Source organism: Oryx dammah, unplaced genomic scaffold (genome assembly GCF_014754425.2).
Source record: "Oryx dammah isolate SB20612 unplaced genomic scaffold, SCBI_Odam_1.1 HiC_scaffold_14, whole genome shotgun sequence".
In the NCBI taxonomy this organism is placed as follows: Eukaryota; Metazoa; Chordata; class Mammalia; order Artiodactyla; family Bovidae; genus Oryx; species Oryx dammah.
The window spans coordinates 41,110,359-41,134,759 of record NW_024070198.1 but is presented as its reverse complement, the minus strand read 5'-3'; the positions used below and the strand labels follow the sequence as shown (position 1 = coordinate 41,134,759).

At 50.2% G+C, this 24,401-nt stretch overlaps 1 protein-coding gene across 1 annotated transcript in view; it reads right to left on the bottom strand.

Annotated features, from left to right (window-relative positions):
* Window positions 1-24,401, bottom strand: part of HTRA1 (HtrA serine peptidase 1) — a 59,367-nt gene that overhangs the window by 9,311 nt on the left and 25,655 nt on the right. Inside the window, exons 2-3 of the mRNA XM_040254947.1 lie at window positions 18,589-18,688; window positions 17,952-18,156 (exon numbers count right to left, since the gene is read on the bottom strand). Coding sequence (XP_040110881.1) covers window positions 17,952-18,156; window positions 18,589-18,688 — 305 coding nt within the window. The remainder of the gene's footprint in view (window positions 1-17,951; window positions 18,157-18,588; window positions 18,689-24,401) is intronic.

The window sequence follows — 24,401 nt, the reverse complement described above, 5'->3', positions numbered from 1 at the left end:
TTCAGCATCGCCTCTGCTAGGGACAGAGCAGAAACCAGCTAATAAGATGGGGACGTCACTGGGCCCATTTAACTGAAGAAGAAACTGAGGTTCCAAGCAACTGGGTGACTTGAGATAGGCCAGGGGCTTAAAACTACAACACTGAACCCAGACTCTCATCCACTACGAAGGTACTGAGCCACAAAGACCCCCTCTGACCCCAAATAAGGAAGATGCTGGTCAGAAACATGTTGGATCAGAAAACTCAAGGGCTTCCCTTGCGTGGTTCAGATGGTAAAGAATCTGCCTGCAGTGTGGGGGACCTGGGTTCAATCCCTGGGTTGGGAAGATCCCCTGGAGAAGGGAATGGCAACTCACTCTGGTATTCTTGCCTGAGAATCCCATGGACAGAGGAGCCTAGAAGGCTACAGTCCATGGAGTCGCAAAGAGACACGACTGGGAAACTAACACACACAGAGACACGTGAAAAATGATGCCCCCTCAGGTCACAGATACTAAGAGGCCTAGAAGAGCACCACAGTCCAGAGCTCAGACCAAGCGGCCTGATTAGATTGTGGCCGGACTTTACAACCATTCTGGTCCTCAGTGTTCTGACCTGGAAAATGGGAATAATGCAGTTCACAGATCTCATCAGTTTGATGTGAGAATTCAGTGACTTGGGATCTGAAAAGCTCTGTGAATGGTACCTGTCAGTGAAACATCATGTAAGTGGGGCATGTAAGCATCACCTGTGTTACTGTGATTAACGTCAGAGTCTGCGCAGACTCTGTGGGGGGAAACCCCACCACGTAAACTCCCACAGAGACAGGCCTTGTCTCCCAGCCCTTACCGTCCCCACCCCCCACCCAGGAGGAGGTTGGGGGCACAGGTCTGCCCTGACAGTAACACTGTGCCCTAGTGGTCCCCCAAGGCTGAAGTGCATGGTCCTGCTCTGGAGTGGGGCAGGCCTGCAAGCCCCAACTCCTGAGCTCAGCTAGAAGTGCGCCAATGAGCTCAGCAGGGCCTGTTTACCCTGGGCCCGTGCCAGCTGCCTGTGCCAGGGATGACTTCATCCAACAGACGCAGGGGGTGAGCGGACAGGAGTCAGAGCCGGTGATGAGCACTCGGCCGCCCTGGGGGAGGCCTGCTGGGCGACACTGCCACTCCTGCAGGACCCAGGGACAGCCTTCAAAGCTGGGCTGGAGGCCTGGACAGGGCGGCCATGGCTCCTGGGCTGGATTCTCCAGTTGCTTTTCACCAATTTCAAGGTGAGAGGTCAAGTTCAAACCCAGAAGGTGGGCCCAGGCCACATCAGTGCAGCAGCAAGCTGCGAACCACATCAGAAAGTTACATGGGAGGACTCACTGTGGAGTCTTAATTAGCATCTGCTCATCTTCCAACCCTGTCCCTTCACCTACACCCCCTAAAAAAGGGGGCCAGGCCCAAGGGGCCACATCACAGTGGGTTTCGAAGGAAGAGGGGCCTGAAGACAGCGCTCCCTGGAACTCCTGTCTCCAAGTCTGAGCTCAGACCCAGGCGCCGAGGAAAGCAGGCAACGCTGTGGGAGCAGAAGCTGTATGGATGGAGGAGAGAGCCCCCGGGAGGAAGGAGAGAATCGAGGGCCCACATACGGCTCAGGTCAGCTGCGCTCCCTGCAGAGGAACAGGCCTGCAGCCAGGAACGGGACCCAGAGGACCCCACGTACCAGCTGGGCTCCGGTGCAGTAAAGTAACTCACTGGAGTGACCATGCAGGCTGGGACCGGTGGGCACCAGCAATACAAGCCCAGAGTCTCCCCAGGGGCCACTCCTCACTCCAACACAAGGGGAAGAAACTCAGCTCACAAGCGGTCACGGGCCAAACCTGCACCAGTGGCAGCACCGGGGGTCACCTTGTTTAATTTTTATTCACAGAAGCATCTCCTAGATTCTAAGGGACAATCATAAGACAGAAATAAGCAAGTGGACGTATCTCAAGGGGGATGCTTAGACTATGAACCTTGGACTGATGTGGAAGGAATGATCTTTTACCCCTCAGGTGACAAAGCCTTTTTTCACAACTGCCTTGGCAGTTAGTGCATATTTTTCCCCATTTTACAGATGTGGAAACTGAGGCTCAGAGCCGAACTGACTCCTCACAGCTCGCAAGCAGCCTGGCTAAATGAGAGAACAGGCTTCCCACCTCTTAGAGCTTCACTCCTTGTCGGTGTTAATCTGAATTCTAATTGTAGGCAGAAATCTTTGCAAGGGAGTGACAGGGGCTGGAGATGTGGCCCAGGCCAGATTTACAGCCCTTCAGGAGGTCAAAATGCCTCCCGTGGGCCATCTGGCTTCTGCTCTCCGCAGGTGCTGGCTGGCCCTGCGAGCGCCAGGCTCTCCAGCCTGTTTTAGATACAACAAGGGCTCGTTCTCAGCCTCTCTCCTCATCTTGGGGCTGTCTGCTCGGTGCAGCGATACCTCCGCTGGCCAAATTCCTACTTGGTAATTGAGCATTTTATTCCATAGCTGTCTAGACACACACACTCCACGGGGGGACCTGGGGAAGATACAATGCAGATACAGTGGGAAACGCCAAGACATGCCTCAGCCTTGACCCGGGGATGGGAAAACCCTGGGGCCCACCCCCTCAACCCCCTCCCAATTCCCGGTTTAACCCTGCGCTGCAGTCCACAGGCTGGTTCCCACGCCGCTCACATCAAAGCTGTCTCCAGGCTCCTGGTGGCAGACACTCTGACTGAGCCTCGCTCTGCAGCGACCCGGCCACAGGCCATCTTGGAGATGCCAGCCTGGCTCCTGACAGCTGCTGCCCACATCTCATCACCTCACCGGAGCCTCGCAGCACGCCTATGAAGCAGAGGCGCGGACATTCATCCTCCGCTTGGCAGGCAGGAGGAGGAGGGGAAGGAGGAACAGTGGGCAGACGCACAGCTCCCGTTCCTTGCCTTCAGGTTCTGCAGCTGTTGCAGGGGGAAGGTGAAATGCAGCTGGGCATGCAGCAAAGCAGGCGTGGAGAGCTCGCAGTGGCAAAAGCTCAACCCCAAGGCTCCGGACCAGAGCCGAGCAAGAGCCCTTGGACCTCACCAGGAGAGCCTCATGTTATCCCAAACCCTCCAGCACGAAGGGCCTCCCAAGGTGAGTCCATCATGCTGCCCGTTCTCAAGGTCACGCTCTTGCTGATGAGATGGAGGAGGCTGGGAGGCCAGCGGGAGAGGCAGGAAATCTAAGTTGAAAGGCCCTCAGCCTGTAAGTGACTCATTTGTGCTAAATGCCGGCCCCACAGCAGAGTCAGCAAGAGGGGCTGGAAGGGAACACGGATCCCCCGGGTCATCGGCCATGCCACCCAGGTCAACGGAGAAACAGCCCAGACGAGGGTGTCAGAGTCTTGCGTGTGGACTCCAGACACGCCATGTCCATGTTAAGTCACTAACGATAAGCTGTAGGTAGGATAGGAATGGTGTGATAGATTTACTGCTAAAGCATGGAGGCATGTTTTACTGCTACGACATACATAGCATGATTAAAGAAGGCTCTTACCATTCGTTTAGATGACAACAAACGAAGGACCCACAACCAGTAGCCCTGACAATACGCCTCCCATGAAACAATGCCTACACTGAAAGAGAATCTTCTCAACAAGTATTCACCAAGGGCCAGGCCTGGCACAAGGATCACAAAAGATCAATGAAATCCACCCATGCCCTCCAGGCTTACTGTCTGACGGGTGGCTAGACACACAAATCATCAAGACACACGGCAATAAAAAGAGCTAAAATCCATCTCCCTCCCCTAGGGCAACTCAGCAGAGAATCTTCCGTAAGGGCTAAATATAGATCAACACTAAAAAATGATTTGAGTGCATTAATTAGGGTTGGTTTTTTTTTTTTTTTCCAGCCGCAAGTAACAGAAAAACCAATGCAAATAAAATAAACATCCACCTGCTCAAGGGCAGAGTGATGGGAGGACTGATCACTTCCAAGGCTCAAGGGCAAGGGCGAGAAGCAGTTCCTTCCTTTCTTCCAGCTCATCAACAGCAGCCTGTTTCACGGCCACAAGAGGGCCACCATCATTCCAGGCAGGCCGTGAAGATGTGACAACACCAACTGGAAGTAACAGGCTCTTTGCTCCCTTGTGTGTCTCTTCAGAAGGGCTGAGAGTCTAGAAGGGCCCAGCACATTCCATTCTTCCTTGGGGGTCAAGGTTACCCTCAACCACACTTTGGTGGGGGCTGGGGTGATCATGGCCCCCGAGGCTGCCTTAGCCCCTCAGGATGTGCCTGAGTTAGGTGCTGGGGCGGGGGCGGTCAGAAGTGGACCGAAAACAAACTCAGGGCTGTGTCAGCAAGACGGAGGAAGGCTTCGTGGTGGGTAACCATCAGCGTCCACTGAAGCTTAGGGAAAAAATGGTTCCCTTTACAGTGGTGATCCTAATACATGTCTGAAAAGGGCTGCAAGTATATATTGCTTCAGGCAGATTTTGGGGGAGTGGAGGGAGGAAGAGGAGAAGGAACAGAAAGCATTGTTTCAAAGGAAAGCAATGATCATAACGTGCCAGGGCAGTCAGCGTAAGATACGAGTGGCTTGTAGACAAACCTCCCCCTTGTCCGCATGCTCTACATGCCTCACGCTCTGTCCTGAGGGCATGAGAAATGAAGTACTTCCTGCCATATCAGTAAACAAGGATGCCACAGTCAGCAGCAGTTGCAGCCCTCTAATGTGAGCTAGAGAGCCCTAAGGGCACTCAGGAAGGAGGATACCAGCCACTCCCTATGGTGAGCCCCAAGGCAGCTCACGATGTGAAAAAAAAAAAACACAGGAAACACCCAGGACGGCAGAGATGCATAAGAAAGGAATGACTTCAGTGAACCCAGACTCTTGCACCATCCCATACGTAAAAAAGCACTAAACTCCCTAACTTGGGATATCTGGTTTGCTTTTATTAACAATAATCTTTTGAAGACTTTGCTGTTTAGTTGCTAAATTGTGCCAGACCCTTTGTGACCTCATGGACTACCAGGCTCCTCTGTCCTCCACCGTCTCCTGGAAATTCACATCCATTGAGTCAGTGATGTTATCTAACCATCTCATCCTCTGCTGCTCCCTTCTCCTCCTGGCCTCAAATCTTTCCCAGCATCAGGGTCTTTTCCAATGAGTCAGCTCTTCAGTTGATACTCAGGGTTGTGACAACACTAACTGGAAGTAACAGGCTCTTTGCTCCCTTGTGTGTCTCTTCAGAAGGGCTGAGAGTCTAGAAGGGCCCAGCACATTCCATTCTTCCCTGGAGGTCATCAGCCACCATCTGGTCACAAGGTTACCCTCAACCATCCTTTCATGGGGGCTGGGGTGATCATGGCCCCCGAGGCTGCCTTAGCCCCTCAGGATGTGCCTGAGTTAGGTGCTGGGGAAGGGGGTCATCAGTCCTTATAATGATACTCAGGGTTGATTTCCTTTAGGATTGACTGGTTTGATAAGTAAGACTACCTGCCTTTTGTTGCAAAACTTCCATATAATCTGGCTCTTCCTCTCTCCTCCTCTGAGCAGTTCCCTTAGGATCACTTGAGATGCTATCTCCCTGGACTGAAGTCCTAAAAATTCCCACCCAATAAAATGTAAGTCTCAACGTCTAGGTTGTGCCTATTATTTAAGTCAACAGGCAGATGGGACAGGCATCGTACCCAGTCTACACACTAGGGGACCAATGGTCCCAGGGCTGATGGCAGTGATCTCACTGGGATCGCAGGTGTTCTCACCAGCCCCCTCTGCCCACTGCCCAGATGCAGCACAAAAGAGCTGCTAGCTCCAGACCTTGTCACAGAGCAGGAGGCGGGAGCAGAGACGACACACAACAGGGCCGTGGGAGAGCTGGGGGCAAGTCGGAACAGAGGCGAGACGGAGGGAGCCGAGGCCACGCGTCCTCAGGGTGAGGACCCAGACCACACTGCTTCTCCCAGTGGGAGCCCAAGCCACACTCAGCCAAGCACGGGCTGGGCGTGGAGGCACTCTGTGGGGCACCCCTTGCTTCATGAGCCCTCTGTGTGGCCTGGCCTCCCCCTGCAGGGTCATCACAACTCTTGATTCCTGTAGGAAGAAATGGCCTGTGGTGAGCAAGCACCCTGCCAATGGCTGGCAGGCTTATCCCCCAGCATCCACAAAGGGTGGTGCAGAGTGAAGACACACACAAGGCCACCCTCGGTCTCTAGATAGACTGGGAGCACAATTTCCCAGGGAGCAGGACATCTGTATTAACTCACTCTGACCTTGGGCCACTTGACAGACTTCTCTGGGTTTCAGTTTGATCACTTCTAAAATAAGGGAGTTGAGCCTGGTGATGTCCAAGGTCACCCCAGCTCTGACAATTAGGGATCTTTCCAGAAGACCTGGTAGATTTCCAAAAAATCTCTTAGCAGCCAATGGTTAAATTGGTGAGATCAACACAATCCTCAGAGCCCTTAATAAATCTCTTCTCATAAGACTCCCCAAAGGGGTCAGATAATTCCTGCAGACTCTCACAGCCCAAGAGGAAAGGGGATTCCTGGAATTCTCCAGACGCTGGCTCAGCCAGTAATCATCGAGAGCAGACCTCAAAACAACGATCCATCAACATTTCAGCTTCTGGCCACCCTGGGTTTTGCTTAAAAGCCTTTGAGCGCTCCTCTCATTGCAACCTTTCCCCAAAGCTTGGAAGGAAGGGCCATAAAACAAACCAATAAAACTAAAAGAAAAATTGGCAACTTTTTTTTTTAACCTCATGACGCAAGCCAACAACTTCTTTCTCTTCCTTGCAGAGTATAAACTGCTCCTGTTACAAAAATATTTTTGTTGCTGAATCTGCAGAAGCCACCATGTCTGCCAGCCGCCCAGCACATGCATTTCCAAGGGGCTGAGGCTCACGGGCTGGTCCTCTGTATCCGATGAAATTTGCTTCAAAGGCTGATGTTGCAGGAACTGGCTGAGACTCAACTAAGTGATTCAATGTGGTCTTCTGGAAGCAGTTATGCTAACCTTTCATTTTCTTTAAAAAATATGCAATGGGAGGAAAAGGGCATGTACCCCAGTCACAGCAAGGAGCGATGCCACTGAACTTGCTTGCTTCCTAAGGAACAGCAAAGTAGAACATAGAGTTCAGGGGGATGTCAGCAGCTAAGACTTGCCTGAGACATGGGGATCCGGCAAGGAGAGAAGTGAGCCCACGAGAGGCTGAGGGACAGTGGATGAACCAGGGATCTGCTACATAATTTGCAGGGCTCAGGACAAAACAAAAATGGAGACTCCCTTGTTCACAAAGTAAATAAGAAGTGCCATTAAAGACACTAAAATATAAGGCTTTTTTCTTTCTTCTACATGCTCTCTCTCTTCATCTGTCCTGATGTTTTTATTTGCTGTTTAGTGTTGTGCTCCCTGGGGCATGAAGTTGTTCATGGGGTGAGTACAGACCCAGAGCCTCAGACTCAGTACTCTGCTCACCAGCTACTGGACAGACCCACGCACTGCGCCCCAAGCAGGGGCTCAGAAGTTGAGCCAGCCTTCTCCCCATCCCAAGGGCCCACTGCCCCAACCCACAGAGGACAGACTACCCCCAAGGGTGCTGCAACTTCCTTTGGCACCAGGATGCACCAGGTACCTGGATGGGGTGGGCAGGGCTTGGCCCTGCCTTGTTGCCAGCAGAACGAGCTATAGAGTCATCTGTCCGCTGCCCAGGATGCTGCAGGGTATACGTACCCCATGTCTGTATGCCCTGGGGGAAGGAGGGTGGCTGTGACTGCCGTGTGAGGCCAGGGGTCCCAAGGGCCAGAGGAGCAGGGTAGCCAAGAACCCATCCTGGGGAAGTGGGAAGGCAACAAGGAAAGTGGGAAGGTTCCAGGCACCCAGCATATACTCCACTCATCAGACTTCACTTACAAAGCACAAATTCAAAGATAAAACCCAAATGGAGAGGGCATCCCTGGTGGCTCAGTGGTAAAGAATCCGCTTGCCAGTGCAGGGGACACGGGTTCAACCCCTGATCTGGGAGGACCTCACATGCCGCAGAGCAACTAAGCCCACGTGTTACAACTCTTGAGCCGGTGCTCTTGAGCCCAGGAGCCAAAACTGCTGAAGTCCTCCCATGCTGTGCAACAAGAGAAGCCGCTGCAGTAAGGAGCCTACGCCCAGCCGTGGAGAGTAGCCCCCTCGCCGCAACTAGAGAAAAGCTCTCACAGCAGCGAAGACCCGGCACAGCTATAAATAATGAAATCATTAAAAAAATTTAAAAGAGACCTCAGAGCATTAATTGGAGAAGGCAATGGCAACCCACCTCCAGTATTCTTGCCTGGAAAAATCCCATGGACAGAGGACCCTGGTAGGCTATGGGGGTCACAAAGCCTGCCAGGGAGTCCATGGGGTCACAAAGAGTTGGACACGACTGAGCAACTTCACTTTTCAGAGCATTAAACCCTCAAGCAGGGTTCTCTTCTGTGAATGCACAGGTCCTGTGATCACAAAGCAGCGGTGCCAGGGGAGGAGGAGGCGGACCAAGAATGAGAAGCTTGGGATTCAGATCAGAGAGGGCGGAGGTTATCAGTGATGACAAGGTCAAGGGTACAACCAAGGGAGGGGGGCTGCAGGAAGCAGGTGAGTCGAGAGGCCGGGCCAGGAAGGATCTCCTACATGGCACTGAGATCACAGCATACACAGAACTCGGAAGGACGGTGTCATCAAATTACCACCATCTGTTTCCACAAATTGACATCTGATTGCTGCTGTACCGAGAGGGGAGGAGAAGAGGTGCAATGTGCGAGGTGGTAGATGGGGGTGACTGGAGTGGGGGCGTTCAGGTGGGACAGATAAGAGAAGTGATGGAGAAGGAGGGAAGCAGAGAAAAGAAACAGGATGGCTACGGAAAAACAAAAGAGAGAAAAAGCAAATCAATCAACCTAGTCTTCCTCACTGTTTACGCACACCATCATAATGTTTAGTCTCCCTTAAGCTATATCAAGAAACGCGGGCATTTCAAAGATCCCCTTACTCTTGCTGTTTAAACCACAAAAGTCAACATTTTTATACGGAAGCCCAAGGGCCAGTGACTGTATATATTCTCTGGCATCAAGAGGAGGAAAAACATTGTCTCATTGAGTGCAACCTGCCTTCCCCATCCGCCAGCTCCTCTGCTTCTATCCGATGACTTCAAGTTGGCTAATGCTGCTACAGTGGTGTTTGGCCAACAAATATTTATGAAAATCAAGGGATATGAAATGAATACATGAATGAGTAAGCAAATCAGATCTTAAAAGATCCATCAGGATCCTAAAATTGGGATTAGGCCAATACTGGGGGTTAGCCAAGGCCTGGCATTTCAGTTTGGGTAACTGACTCTGGATGCAGCCTGGTTTTCAGTTGTCTATGAGGCTGTAGGCTTGGGGCTCAGGTGACAGGAGACAACTTATACCCACCAGTTCCACAAAGGGAAGGGTGTGGCCTCACTCTGTTGGGTAGGTTCAATGCTCAGCTTCTTGGTATCTGCTGAGCTGAATTGAAGGCAGAGTGGATCCCTCCTACCCAGGACCACTTAGAGTGTGTGTGGCTCCAGAAGCAAGGAAGTTGCCCAGGATATATCATTTTCATATTATTTATTCTAAAAAAATCTTAAAGACGTATGCATGCTGAGTCACTTCAGCGATTCTATGGACTGTAGCCCGCCAGGCTTCTCTGTCCATGGGATTCTCCAGGCAAGATTACTGGAGCATGTTGTCCTGCATTGGCAGGTGGGTTCCTTACCTCTAGCGCCACCTGGGAAGCCCAAAGATATATAACTTTCTCTATATAAAAATAATTTGGGTTGGTCAATGACACAGGGCTTATTACAGTAAATTAATTCTTACATATCTGTGATATAAAATGACAGCATAAAAAATATTCTAGCCACAGGGCCAATGGTTTCTATGAGTCGCCTGGCAGCCAAAGCAAAGAAGGAAATACCATGAGTCACAGGTTCTCATTATCAGATTGTGGTGCCTTATTTAATAAAAGTGACTCATTAATTAGCACAATTATTAGAATAACCAGTCCTCAACTCACCAGAATGTCTTATTTATGCCTTGCCATGGAAAATGGTTGGTTTTAGGAAAGCACTTTTGGGAAACTACTTCCAGCCTGCCATGAATGAGAGGCAACCAGCTCATTATGAACCCTCTGCACTTCTAGACTCTCAGAAACTGACTGCATAAGAAAGTGGAGCTTTCCAGAGTGCGACCAGAGCCCCAAGGCCAATTAGAGACATAGACAATATGCAGAGGAACCAGTTAACTTGGGTTCTGGAAGCCTCTAGTAAACTCACCGGGAAATAAGGTTGCACTTTGTCCAAGGTCCACATCCTCAGGCTGGGCAGGAAAGGAAAACTAATCAACTCTAGGCCTCCCACTCTTTGCCTTGGCTGGCTCTGTCTGTTCTTCACATCTCAGTGTGGATGTTATCTGCTCAGATAAGCCGACAATACCTTCAGAGGGCACCCCAGCCTCCATGCCTCCTACTGCTTTCTCTGTTTGTTCCTTCATTGAACCAATCGCCATATTTATCCAATCTGCCTGTTTCTACACCAAACAGTAAGCTCCATGGCTTCTGCCCATTGCTTTTACATCTTCAACACAGTATTTGGTCAAATACATGCTTATGTTAGAGGCTCAGTCCTGGCTGATTCTTTGTGACTCCATGGACGATAGCCCGCCAGGCTCCTCTGTCCATAGGATTCTCCAGACAAGAATACTGAAGCAGGTTGCCATTCCATTCTCCAGGCTATCTTCCCAACCCAGGAATCGAACCCAGGTCTCCTGGCATTGTAGGCAGATTCTTTACTGTCTGAGTCCCCAGGGAAGTCCCCAAAATAGATGCTTAATAAATATTTATAGACACCATGTATGAATAAAGAATAACAGAAACAATGAATAAACCAGATCTTAAAAGATCATTAGGATTTAAAACTAGATAATAATTCAGAATTCACAAATTCCTCTCTATCAATGTTACAGAGAAAGAGGTTAAAACTAAAGCCTCTCTGCTCAATCCAGCAAGACCAAAGCATCTTCTTTAGCAAAGAAGCACAGTCCCCACAAGAGCAAATGAGATCAGCTTCTCTGCCCTTTCCCCTGTGCTACATCGGGCTTCACCTCACTTGGATCTAAAGAGTATATTTCAGTCCAAGCACAGTTGGCTCCTCTAGAGCAAGGTGTTAATCATCTCACACTGGAATTGGCAATTTTTTTCTGTGAAAGGTCAAAAAGTAATAACTGTTGGCTTCATGGACCGGGTGGCTTCCATTCCAAGTACTCAACTCTGCTGCTGACCAGTAAGAGCAGCTGTAGACTCTACCAAAGCAAATGGGTATGGCTGTGTCTCAATAAAACTTTATTTACAAAAGCAAATGGAGGGCCAGATTTGGACTGCAGGCCACAGCTGGCCAACCCTGGGTCCCAACACACAGCTACACACTAACAAAACTAGCAAATGGAACCAATGCATGCCCTCCCTCTCGGTGAAGGGGATGTTCCCCATGGGACACACAAATTCAGTCCCAACAACCTGGGAACTGCTTTGCCAGAACCATAAATAATAGTCTTGGTTGAATTCCCTGAAGAGAAATCACCAAAGTGAAAAAAAAAAAAAAAAAAGCATTACCATATTAAGAGAAAAACATAGCCAAAGAATTTCCTTAAAAATCAACTAAGTTCTTGAAATGGGGCCAGAAAACACACTAGGGCTCTGGTTTTTGATGGTTTGGGGAACTGAAATATTTTCACATTCCATGAGAAGCTGCAATCAGAACAACGAGGAGCCTCGTCCCCATGAGCCCCTGGGCGAAGGCCGACCCAGAGCAAAAATGTCGGCTTCCAATCCAGCGTCTGGATGGACATCATCTAATGGAATATTGATCTGCATCCCCCTAAAAATGGTAAAAAAAAAAAAATCAATACAGTAACAGGAGCCTCTTAACATCGAGAAGAATCTGCAGCCTCTTTAGCCAATGCAATGCCAGCCTCTCAGTTCAGGGAGAAAAAAAGAGAGAGCACAGAACGCCCAGGACAGAGGGAGTGGAGAAAAGAATTCAAAATGGAAAAACACAGAAGCAAAATACCAGGGTAGCTATGGTACTGGGAGCCGCATTCCAGCCCCTGGTTACTTTACGAGGGTGAGTGACAGACTCCAGAAGACGGGGAGCCGGTCCAGCCTGGGCCCTGTGTTATCTGATTCACTTTTGGACAAGCTCGGGCGGCTGAGTCAGCGCCTTCTGACAATCAGGTTGTCTGAGGAGAACTGGCTGGAGGCGGGGGCGGGAAGGGGCATGAGTCACGCCTGCACCCGCCGCTCCCCTCTCTTGCCACCGTCCCCGGGTCACCTGGACCCTCCTCGCTCTGAGAAGTCGGGGCAAGTCCGCCACCAGCAGGCCAGGCTCTGAGAGACAGGCCTGGAGAGAGACCAGAGCTGCTCAGCAGCTCCTGAGACTCGGGGGTGAAGGGTCTGGGACCCTCACTCTCCCAGAGCCATCCGGGTTCTATATTTCACAGTCGGGGGGTGTCAGCTCTTCTGGCCCCAGCAGCCAGCTCAGCAGGAAAAGGACCCTCTACCCACAGAGCTGCCCCCCAAGCCCAGAGGTGTCACCTTCAGCCACTTCAAACAGCAGTAGGTGGCATCTGGCCCAAAGTTGGTGGCGGACGGTTGCAGGCCTGGCCTGGAGGTGCAGGGAGAAAACCATTTCACAAGACAGGACAAGCCCACTTCCAAATATCTCCTGGGGGTGCTGGCGTCAGGGAGAAGTGCCCACAGGAAACCTCACTGCTCCCAGGGCTCTGAATGACCAAGGACCACAGAGCCCCCAGGGCCCGGCAAGGCCACACGTTGTCCCAGCTCCAGGAATCAGACGAACACTGGCCTCGTGGAGTCTGGGGTGGAGTCGGAGGTGCTGCTCTGCACCCCGCCTGCTCCGTGGTCACCTCCTCCTCTGAAAGTGGGGAGCAGCCACTGCGGGAGCCCCAGCACCTTCCTGCCCCCCACCCCACCCCCCAAGCCCACAAGCAGCCAGCCTTGCCTCCTCTGAGTGAAGGACTCTGAATTCATCCTCTGCACACGGCTGTTGAGCCCCTACAAGAAGACAAGTGACTAAGACAGCTGTGGCCCTCACACCCCAGCAGCAGAGAGAAACTGGAATCCACAAGTAAACACGACAACTGGGAGGGAAAGAAGAACAGTGACGTGAGATCCCCTCTGGGGTTATGCATCCCCAGAGTGAGGCGTGGAGACAGGGACATGGACCCGCCTTGGGTGGGTGTCAGGGAAGCACTGTCGGGGGCAGAATTTAACCTGAGGCCTGAAGGACTGCGGGCTTCCCAGTGGCTCAGCGGTAAAAGAATCGGCCTGCAATGCACGAGACACAGGAGCCACAGGTTCAGTCCCTGGGTCTGGAAGATCCCTGGAGGAGGGCATGGCAACCCACTCCAGTATTCTTGCCTAGAGAATCCCCATGGAGCCTGGCGGGCTACAGCCTGTGGGGTCGCGGAGAGTTGTGCGTGACTGTAGCGACTTAGCACGCACACACGCTGAGGACTGGAAGGCCACCTGTGGAGGAGCTGGAAGGGGGACCCCCCGGGGAAGGCAAGGCCAGGGGCCCTAGAGAGCAGCCCTGCTTTGTGGGAGGCGGTGGGGGTGTGGAGTAGTGGGGGGTTAGCAGAATGGGGGAGGTGTAGAGAGAAGAGTGCAGGAGGGGAAAATGGGACCCCCAACAGGCTGGGTACACTTTTAAATCTCTGGTTAAGTCTTTAAGATTTCTCCATAAGCACAGAGAGAGTGTGAAGGGCTTTGTACAGGCAGACAGGACCCGATCTGAAAGTTGCAGTCCTGGGACGGGGTGGCAGGGGTTGGGGGGGTGGGGGGGGTGGGGACACAGATGCTTTTCCACTTCCTGTTTCCTAATCAACACAGCTGGAAAAACAGCTGCAACAAAAGTCACTTTCTTACCTTCTTCAGTATATCCCCAGTACTTATTTCTGTCCTTCAGTCTGACCTAAAGAAACCAAATATATATTTTTTTTCTTTCTCTCTTTTCCTGAACTACTCAGCAAAAAAACGCTGCATGGACAAAACACGGCCTCTGGAGAAAAACATTTTTAAGTGTTCTGCACACACGGCCAGCGTCATGTTCAACACATTTGGGAATCCGTTTTTATCTGAGGCTGAACTAGTTTGCCCTCAAAGCTGCTTTCTATTAAACTGTTTGCAGGCACACTGTCCTTCCTTCCTGCAGCTGGCACCACCTCCCCGGCCCCGGGCGAATGCTGGCCCCCGTCCGTGGCCCCAAGGAAAGGGCAGTGGAAAGACATGTCTGGGCAGGCAGGCTGCCTTTGGAGGGGACACCCTCCTTCTCCAGCTTGGCGGGGGCAGCCTCCCTGTTCAGGGAGGTTCCCCCTAAAGGTTCTCCCCTGCTCAGACTCAGCAGGGGAAGTGAGTGCACACGAGCTGAGCCCGCTCAGCAGTGAGGAGCAAAAATGCTCTTTGGTTACAAGCCCAGAAATGTCTCTGGCAAGCTCACGCCAAGGCGGGTTTACAGAAGATGTCAGGGGGCCTTGAAGAATGAAAGGGAAAGTAGGCTGGCTGATCAGGCTCTGAAAAGGCAGGAGCTCAGACAGCCCTGGGGTCCCCGGCGGCAGGGGCCATACCAGCTTCCCTGTCATTTTCCTGTGGTTGGCATCCAGTTCCTGCTCCAAGCGAAGGATCTGCTTGGTCTGATGGATCCTGTGTCCCATGGCCGCAGGGGGGTTGCGGGGGGTGTGCCATGACTGGTGCCCCCACAAGACTGTCCGGTGGGGGGCAGAAATAGATCCAGAAGGAGATGCTGGCCTCTGCGCCCAGAAGATGTGGGCAGTGACCACAGGTGTCCATAGTAATTTCCATTCATTAAAAGTGGCAGGAATAGCATACTCAGGAAGGAGGGTCTCAGTGTTATTGATGGAGAGCCTTTCACATGAAATCCTGGCACTGGAGGAGGAAATGGGCCCACATTATAAGGCACCAAGTTAACCACTGGGAGGGCGTATGTGGTGGGGGCAGTCACCCCAGTTTCACTGGGTTATGAGCAAATGGCCCTGGGGAGAGTGAGCCATGACCTCAGATGGCAAGCGCCATTCGGAATGAGTTCGATCCTCAAGTTCAAGTTTTGCTGGGTCTGTTCTGCCTCCTCTGAGATTCCCTGCTCTGTTTCTTGCTCCCGAGGTGACACAGTGCAAGGTAAGCTCACTGCACCCCCCCAATCCCCAGCACTGCAGACACATTTATAAAATCCTGCAATGGGGCACCGTAGTCGTCACTGAATCAAGGGGCTCCTCCCAAACTGAGCCTCATTACAAACCAGTCCCTGCCCCCCTCTCCTAAATAATCAGTCCTCCGACTAAGGGAACAAAATGGAAAGAGCTGGAAGAGATGTTTTCACTTTCCCCACTTCCAACTGCTATCAGCAAAAAAAAAAAAAAAAAAAGCAGTTTAGTCAGTGGAAACCAGTCTCTTGTGTGGGTGTCTGCAATTTAATATCCTTTCATTTCCGATTCCATTTTGCAAAGCCACATTAGTTCGACTTTAAATTTTCAAGCTCCTTTTTCTGGGGCTAGAAACTCATCTCAAATAGCCTGCTGCTGGCAGGAAGGCTAGCCTCCCGGGAACAGCAAGAGCCAGGTCAGAAACACCCTGCAAAGCTGGTCCATCGAGATAATCCACATCCTGCCGGGACCTGCCAGGGATGACAGGAGAACCCGCACTCCACCTCGGCTCAGAAGCTTGAAAAGAATATCCCCCAGCTATAGCAGCTGCATGGGATGCGCCCACGAGTGCCAAACATGAAATTACTCAGCGGGAGCAGCTCACGCAGGGTCCAGACCAGCGCCCTGCCTGCAGAGAGAGCCCGCATGGCTGGCTGCCTCCCCAGGGCTGGGGGAGCTGAGTCCTTCGTGTGGCCACAGGATGTGCTATTCTGGCCAGCCTCCTTCCGGTGAGACTACCACATCCTGGACACCTTGTGAGCTGTATGATCCTACACTGGGGTGTGCCAGCCTCCCCGTGGGTTATTTAAAGCTGAGCCATCTCATCACACCAAAAGGTCAGGCTTCATCCCTCCGTGGCACTTGGGGAGCCTGGCAGGCTTGCCTGTGTGTGCCCAGTCGCTTCAGCCATGGTCGACTCTTTGGGACCTTATGGACCACAGCCAGCCAGGCTCCTTGGTTCATGGGACTCTCCAGACACGAATACTGGAATGGGTTGCCATGCCCTCCTCTATGGTGATCTTCCCGACCCAGGGATCCGAACCTCGTCCAGCTTAGGAGGCTATAATTTCACCACAGTATTTCCTATGTGGTCTCAGGCGGGTGACTTAAGCTCTCTGAATCCCTATTCCTTCCTATGTAAAATGGGAATGATAAAAGCCGTTGACAGAACAGGTGAAAAGTTATAAATGAAGGCAGAGCCTGGTCCAGTTTTGGAGCTTATCAACTAGAAGTTAGTATGACTATACTATGACCCATAAACACATTTTGAAAGATGAGTTGTTACAGAAATCCCATGGTAACCTAACAGAAATAGTATGCAATCGAGACCTCTCTAAAGGTCAGTTACCTACGCTGGGCACAGGGCCTGTTTCTGCTCTGATCAACAGCACAAACGAAAACAGCCTGTGCTATTTCACCATGGTCTGACTTCACAGCTCAGATCAGGTAAAAGACATAGAGAGCCAGAAAAGAAGACCACTCTCTGCCTCTCAGTTTATGACCTTCTCCTGGTCCAGAAACAAGATTCCAATCTATCCCAATTCCTCCTTCCAGATGAAGTCTGAAAAATGACAAAGTGTGGAGAAACCAGAAAATTCAATCTCACTAGGTACTTGCCGCTAAGCAAACCAAACCTCTGTTATCAACATACCAACAAGTGGGAACTGTTGATTGGTCTGATAAAAACTGGACTTGATTTCAGCCAAGATTTTGGGCTTCCCAGGTGGCACTAACAGCAAAGAACCCGCCTATCAAATGTAGGAGCTGTAAGAGACACGGGTTCAATCCCTGGGTCAGGAAGATCCCCCGGAGGAGGACATGGCAACCCACTCCAGTATTCTTGCCTGGAGAATCCCATGGACAGAGGAGCCTGGCAGGCTACAGTCCATGGGGTCGCATAAAGTTGGACACAACTGAAGCAACTTAGCATGCACACATGAAGATTTTGCTAAACAAATCAACAAAACAAAAATGACTACAAGGAGAATATTTCAACAGAAAGCAAGCCATTTCCCAAACTGAGCTCTCTTACATCTCAATTAAAAAAAAATTCTATGCTCAGATAGTTATAGTTGAGAGTCACACTCTTGCAGGAGGGACCTAGGCACATCAGCATATGAAAAGCTTTGAGAAGTGCTATGAGGACAAAATCTATTAGCTTTAATTCAAGGTTTCCAAAACTTTTTTGAGTGTGAAGTACTGTTTTAAAACACATCTAGTAACTTTGCAAAAGTCCACTTTGGGAGACCTGGTTTGTTTTCAGAGTAGTTGTTTCCATGCTAATGATGGTTAACTTCAAAACCCAGTAAATTCTTTATACATGGTGAGTGCATGGAGGAACACAAATCTGTAGCAACAGTTGCCTGAGGGGTAGGAATGGAACAGAAACTCAGTTTTCACTGCTTACCTACCCATTTCTTCATAAGCCTACTGCTTTGATAAAAATTTAGAACACTATTATTAAAACTCTGATCTTATAGCCTGCTTATTCAAGAAGCTTCCATGAGATCCCACCCTTTCCCCACCCCAGGCCACACTCAGCAGCTCCCAAATGCTCTCCTTTGATCCAGACCTAACTGGCTCCATCCCACTTGAGAAACTCACAAAATCAGAGAGTTCTCGTGTGTCTTTTGAACTCTCCGGACTTAGCCAGGCATCAGCCAAGGCACCTGAGAACTTGGTCCTGCAGGTGGGGAACAGACCTACCTGGTGGTCGATTTTGATAAGGGCAATGTCCGCCTTCTCGTCCACGTCTTTGATCTTGGCCTCATAGGTGGCGCCATTCTTCAGCTCGACTTTGACCCGATGCTTGTTGGTCACCACGTGGGCATTTGTCACAATCAGTCCATCTTCGGACACGATGAATCCAGACCCACTGGCCACCGGCACTTCCCTCTTAGAAAAAGGAAGCCTAGAACCAAAAAGAGTACCCGGTTAAAGCTGAAACATTTAAAATCAACCCTCTGACACACTGATGCATCAGTTCCATAACAGCAACAGACACGTATTACTAGCAATTGTTACTCTGCACAATGGCTTTGTTAAACTTTAAAAGATAGTATGTTAGACTGACTTTTATTCACATCCCAAAATTCCACTTGGAAAATATTCTTACGGAATCTCTTCAGAACCGGAGGCTCTTAAAACATCTTAGAAGGGTCAAGAAGGTAGGTTTCAATAGGCAAACAGGAAAACATCCCAAGGGAGAAGAGCTTATCTTCTTGTAGGACTGTATTCAGTGACACTCTAAAGTGTCTCAGAAATAGCTCTGATGTTTTGCTTATGGCAGCAGTTTCAGTGGGAGCTTCGGAGACTGGGGGAAAAAAAGGAAGGCACTCTTTACTTGCGAAACAGTTCGATGTGAACCACGGCAGGCGCTATCTTCTCCACGACATCGGCAATAAAGTTGTATTTATGGCGCAGACTGTTGGGATCTTCCTGACCTAAGGACAGAAACAAAGGCAAGACACTTAAGGATCCTGTGCTCTGGGCTGTGGGTCAGAAGAACTGAACAAGGAGGGTGAAGACAAGATCCCAGACCTGGGCTCACAGACAAAGATCTCTCCAGCACTCGAGGAAATTCCCACCCAGGTGCCTGTGTGTGTGTGCTAAGTCACTTGAGTCGTGCCTGACTCTCGGCTCTTGGCGACCCTGTGAACTGTGGCCCACCAGTCTCCTCTGTCCATGGGATTCTTCAGGCAAGAATACGGGAGTGGGTTGCCATGCCCTCCTTCAGGGGATCTTGCCAACCCGGGGACTGAACCCGTATCTCCCACGGTTCCTGCGCTGCAGGTGGATTCATTACCACGGAGCCACCAAGGGAAGCCCCAGATGAGCCAGCAACACCCACCGAAGATGACCTGCTTGCTTGGCTTCCCTGGTCTCAGCTGTTTCATCACAAAAACGTTGAACCAGAGGCATCCGCAGATACTTGGGCCTCCTTTATTATTCCAACAGCGGGTGGCCCAAGGGTCACCTTGACATACCATCTACCAGTGTCCCTTCCCCGACTCCCCCAGAACCACACAGCAGCCCTTCTCAGCATACCACCGCCGTCGAGGGGAGGGTTGAAGCTGTTTTTGCTGAGATGCCCATCAGATGTTAGAGATTTAAGAGGCTACTATGAAAAAGCTCTAAGGCAAAGGCACAGATAGTGTCTTCCCCTCTGTCCCCACAGCCGTTTTCCATCTTAATCATTCACTCCACTCCTCCCACCCCAGGACATCCCAGGCCAAAAAATGCCTTGATTCTATTGGGGGGAAGAAAAGGGAAAAATCCAGTGACCAAAATTCTCTATGTAAACATATGCACTATAATTAGGGAATCCCCATATCGTGGGCACTTACAAAGCCACTTTCAGACAAAGCTATCACAGATCCCACGTAGGGTTTCGAGGAAGGCAAGAAGTTAGTTGCCATTAACCCAATGCATGCACCCATAGCACCTGACTCAGAAATGAGCTACTGGAGACTCAGGGTACCGAGCCCCCATTCTGCGGGTACCCAAGTGGCAGAGGCAGTCTGAGCCTCTTACTTTGACCCCAGACCTGTGCCACCTGGTCATTCCCCTAGTCTCTCTGCTTGGACGGCAGAGGGGGGTCCAGGTCAATCTGCAGCCAAGAATCCCACACCCTGCCGTCCCCTCCTCTCGGCCTCGGCCGTAAGTCTAGCTCAGGGCTGCACCCAGCGCTCTGCCAGCCACACTGCCACCCAGCCTGGGGGGAAGGGACTCACAGGGAGATTCCAGAAACCTACAAAGAAATTTGACAGAGAAATCTAAAAAATTTTAAATGGGGCTGGTTGTATCTTTTCTTATTACATCTTGGTAGTAATTCATTTTTAGCGTATGCTATGAACATATTGATCCATGATGGGTAGGAGATAACAAGGAAAGGAACCCTGATCCTTCACCGCAGATGGTCTGAGAGGCCCTGGTCTGACTTTCTCCCCATTCACACAGGGGGGTTCACAAGAAGCTTGAAGTTTCAAAGGAAACCATTGGCCTGCAAAACTGCCGCTCTCAAACAAAGGGTCTGTGCGGCCCAACCCCAATGGACAGATAACGCGCGCACACACACACACTAAAGCCCACACCTACACTTACACATTCATGAATACATGCTCACACACACATATACACACATTCACTCTCATATTCATGAGCATACACACACACACTCACATGTACACACATACACACACATATAAAGACATCCACACACCCTCATGCACACACATATATACAAACTCCATCTGACTCTTACAGAAACACAGCTTCATATACACACACACTCTTGCATTCTCACATAGACCCAGTTACATTCACATATACCCACATACATGCACTCCTACACTACATACACACAGAATGCCTCCACGCCTGGGGTACAGCCATGGCTCCAGGCTGTGAAACCTGTGACATTCTCAAGTCCTCTATGGCTCTTGGGACTGTATATCCACAGGCATCCCCAGTGGCTGTGTAACCCCACCAGGGACCTCAGTGCTCAGCTCTATGCTCCTGGGCACAGGGACATCTTGAGGACCAGCCTGCCTCTCCCAACTTTCCTTCCTGGAAGTGAGAGACCATCGAAAACCAAAGGGCCCCTCTCTGTCCCAGCTCCTGGACTCTGCACTGCTTTATTTCAGGGCTGGAGTCCACTCCCTTTCTGCACAGCTCGATTTTTCTAAGGTACAGGAAAAGGTCTGCAACTACTAGGCAAGATTAACTGACTCAGCAAATTTACAGTAGCATCATTTTTGTTATTTCGGTTTTCAGGACCCTTTCACATTATACTATCAGAAAACCTTCCCTCATGATCCCCTCGGAGAAGGCAATGGCACCCCTCTCCAGTACTCTTGCCTGGAAAATCCCATGAATGCAGCAGCCTGGTAGGCTGCAGTGCATGGGGTCGCGAAGAGTCAGACACGACTGAGCGACTTCACTTTCACTTTTCACTTCCATGCATTGGAGAAGGAAATGGCAATCCACTCCAGTATTCTTGCCTGGAGAATCCCAGGGACTGGGGAGCCTGGTGGGCTGCCGTCTATGGGGTCGCACAGAGTCAGACACGACTGAAGCGACTCAGCAGCAGCAGCAGCATGATCCCCTTTTTGTGGAAGAGGAAAACTGGACATCGTTCCCATGTGCTTTAGAACTGTGGTGCTAGAGAAGACTCTTGACAGTCCCTTGGACTACAAGGAAATCAAACCAGTCCATCCTAAAGGAAATCAACCCTGAATATACACTGGACAGGCTGACGCTGAGGCTGCAATACTTTGGCCACCTGATGTGAAAAGCTGACTTGTTGGAAAAGATCTGGATACTGGGAAAGATAGCAGGCAGGAGGAGAAGGGGTTGACAGAGGATGAGATGGTTGGATGGCATCACCAACTCAATGGACATGAGTTTGAGCAAGCTCCAGGAGATGGTGAAGGACAGGGAAGCCTGGCAAGCTGCAGTCCATGGGGGTCACAAAGAGTCAGACACAACTGAGCAGCTGAACAACAACAACAACCTTTAGAGAAACTGAGGCTCACAGACAATAAATGACTTCTACATAGACACTAAATTTCCTTCATAGAGTGTATGAATCACAAAAAAACCGGAGTGAAAATACAACATTTCCAGCCCCAAACATATCTGCTGTCCTCCCAGGATTCCAGGTAGTTGTGATTTAACTGGTGTGTCTCCCCAAGTTCTCCAGTGGGAGAAATAAATAAGGGGATAGAAACATTCCTCCCCGACTCAGAACCTGGCAAACATCACCCAGAGACAGCTGTAAACAAGTACCTCTGGGCTTCCTTGGACCTGCTCCCTGGGAAAGGCCAAGAGAAGGCTTAACTCCAACAAGACCTGCAGCCCCAGGGAAGTGTGGAGATTCTGAGAACCTCACAAGAAGGACAGTTACTAGAGCCCTGCCACTAAAAATCATCCCCTTGCTTCCTCTTTCTACTTCCCACAAAGGCCTGGGAGAATCTGCCCACATCAGGGATGAAAATGAGCATGGGTTTTTCCAGCTAAAATGAGAAGCAGTTGCTTTCTCACACACAATAGAGAAAGGGGCTCCAGGGTCTATCCACCTGGGACAGCAACGTGGGAGAGCAGTGTCCACAGCTAGCTTGGACACCAGAAGGCCCGGGTTCCAGCCACAGCCTACTGGGTGGTCTCCATTTCCCTGTCTGTAAAATGGGGCCAATTACCTCTAGAATGAGCTGTGAAGTCTATTCCCACTCCAACATTCTATGATCTAATCCCTGTCTCTCCCTCTCATTCCAACATTCTACAGCAAGAGAAAGAGATTGTGGAATCTGAGATTGGGCACAGTTCAGTTCAGTTCAGTCACTGAGTTGTGTCCAACTCTTTGCAACCCCATGAATCCCAGCATGCCAGGCCTCCCTGTCCATCACCAAATCCTGGAGTTTAGCCAAACTCATGTCCATCAAGTCAGTGATGCCATTCAGCCATCTCATCCTCTGTCGTCCCCTTCTCCTCCTGCCCCAATCCCTCCCAGCATCAGGGTTTTTTCCAATGAGTCAACTCTTCACATGAGCTGGACAAAGTACTGGAGTTTCAGCTTCAGCATCACAGGACTCGCCTAATTCTGCAGATGAGTAAACAGAACACAGGGGCAGTGGGAACACAGACCACACTGAGAAGCCCAAGGGACAAGTCTTAATTGTGCAGCTTAGATGAAAATGCAACGAGTTACCTCTATTATCATTGGTGGATCCGTGTCAATGGGAAAAATAAATAGAGCAGAAAAAACTGAACCAAAGCAGAATCAACCAGTAGTCCAAAGACGGGCAAAACGTCAAGCCAAAGAAGTGTTTGCCTTCTCCAAACACAATTTTCAAATGAGGAATAAAAGGGTCGCTGCACTCAATATGCCAGCAAATTTGGAAAACTCAGCAGTAGCCACAGGACTGGAAAAGGTCAGTTTTCACTCCAGTCCCAAAGAAAGGCAATGCCAAAGAATGCTCAAACTACCACACAATTGCACTCATCTCACACGCTAGTAAAGTAATGCTCAAAATTCTCCAAGCCAGGCTTCAGCAATACATGAACTATGAACTTCCAGATGTTCAAGCTGGTTTTAGAAAAGGCAGAGGAACCAGAGATCAGATTGCCAACATCCGCTGGATCATCAAAAAAGCAAGAGAGTTCCAGAAAAACATCTTTTTCTGCTTTAATGACTATGCCAAAACCTTTGACTGTGTGGATCACAATAAACTGTGGAAAATTCTGAAAGAGATGGGAATACCAGACCACCTGACCTGCCTCTTGAGAAACCTATATGCAGGTCAGGAAGCAACAGTTAGAACTGGACATGGAACAACAGACTGGTTCCAAATAGGAAAAGGAGTACGTCAAGGCTGTATATTGTCACTCTGCTTATTTAACTTCTATGCAGAGTACAGCATGAGAAATGCTGGACTGGAAGAAACACAAGCTGGAATCAAGATTGCCGGGAGAAATATCAATAACCTCAGATATGCAGATGACACCACCCTTATGGCAGAAAGTGAAGAGGAGCTAAAAAGCCTCTTGATGAAAGTGAAAGAAGAGAGTAAAAAGTTGGCTTAAAGCTCAACATTCAGAAAATGAAGATCATGGCATCTGGTCCCATCACTTCATGGGAAATAGATGGGGAAACAGTGGAAACAGTGTCAGATTTTATTTGGGGGGCTCCAAAATCATTGCAGATGGTGACTGCAGCCATGAAATTAAAAGACGCTTACTCCTTGGAAGAAAAGTTATGACCAAACTAGATAGCATATTGAAAAGCAGAGACATTACTTTGCCAACAAAGGTCCGTCTAGTCAAGGCTATGGTTTTTCCTGTGGTCATGTATGGATGTGAGAGTTGGACTGTGAAGAAAGCTGAGCACCGAAGAATTGATGCTTTTGAACTGTGGTGTTGGAGAAGACTCTCAAGAGTCCCTTGGACTGCAAGGAGATCCAACCAGTCCATTCTGAAGGAGATCAGCCCTGGGATTTCTTTGGAGGGAATGATGCTGAAGCTGAAACTCCAAATCTTTGGCCACCTCATGCAAAGAGTTGACTCATTGGAAAAGACTTTGATGCTGGGAGGGATTGGGGGCAGGAGGAGAAGGGCACGACAGAGGATGAGATGGCTGGATGGCATCACTGACTCGAT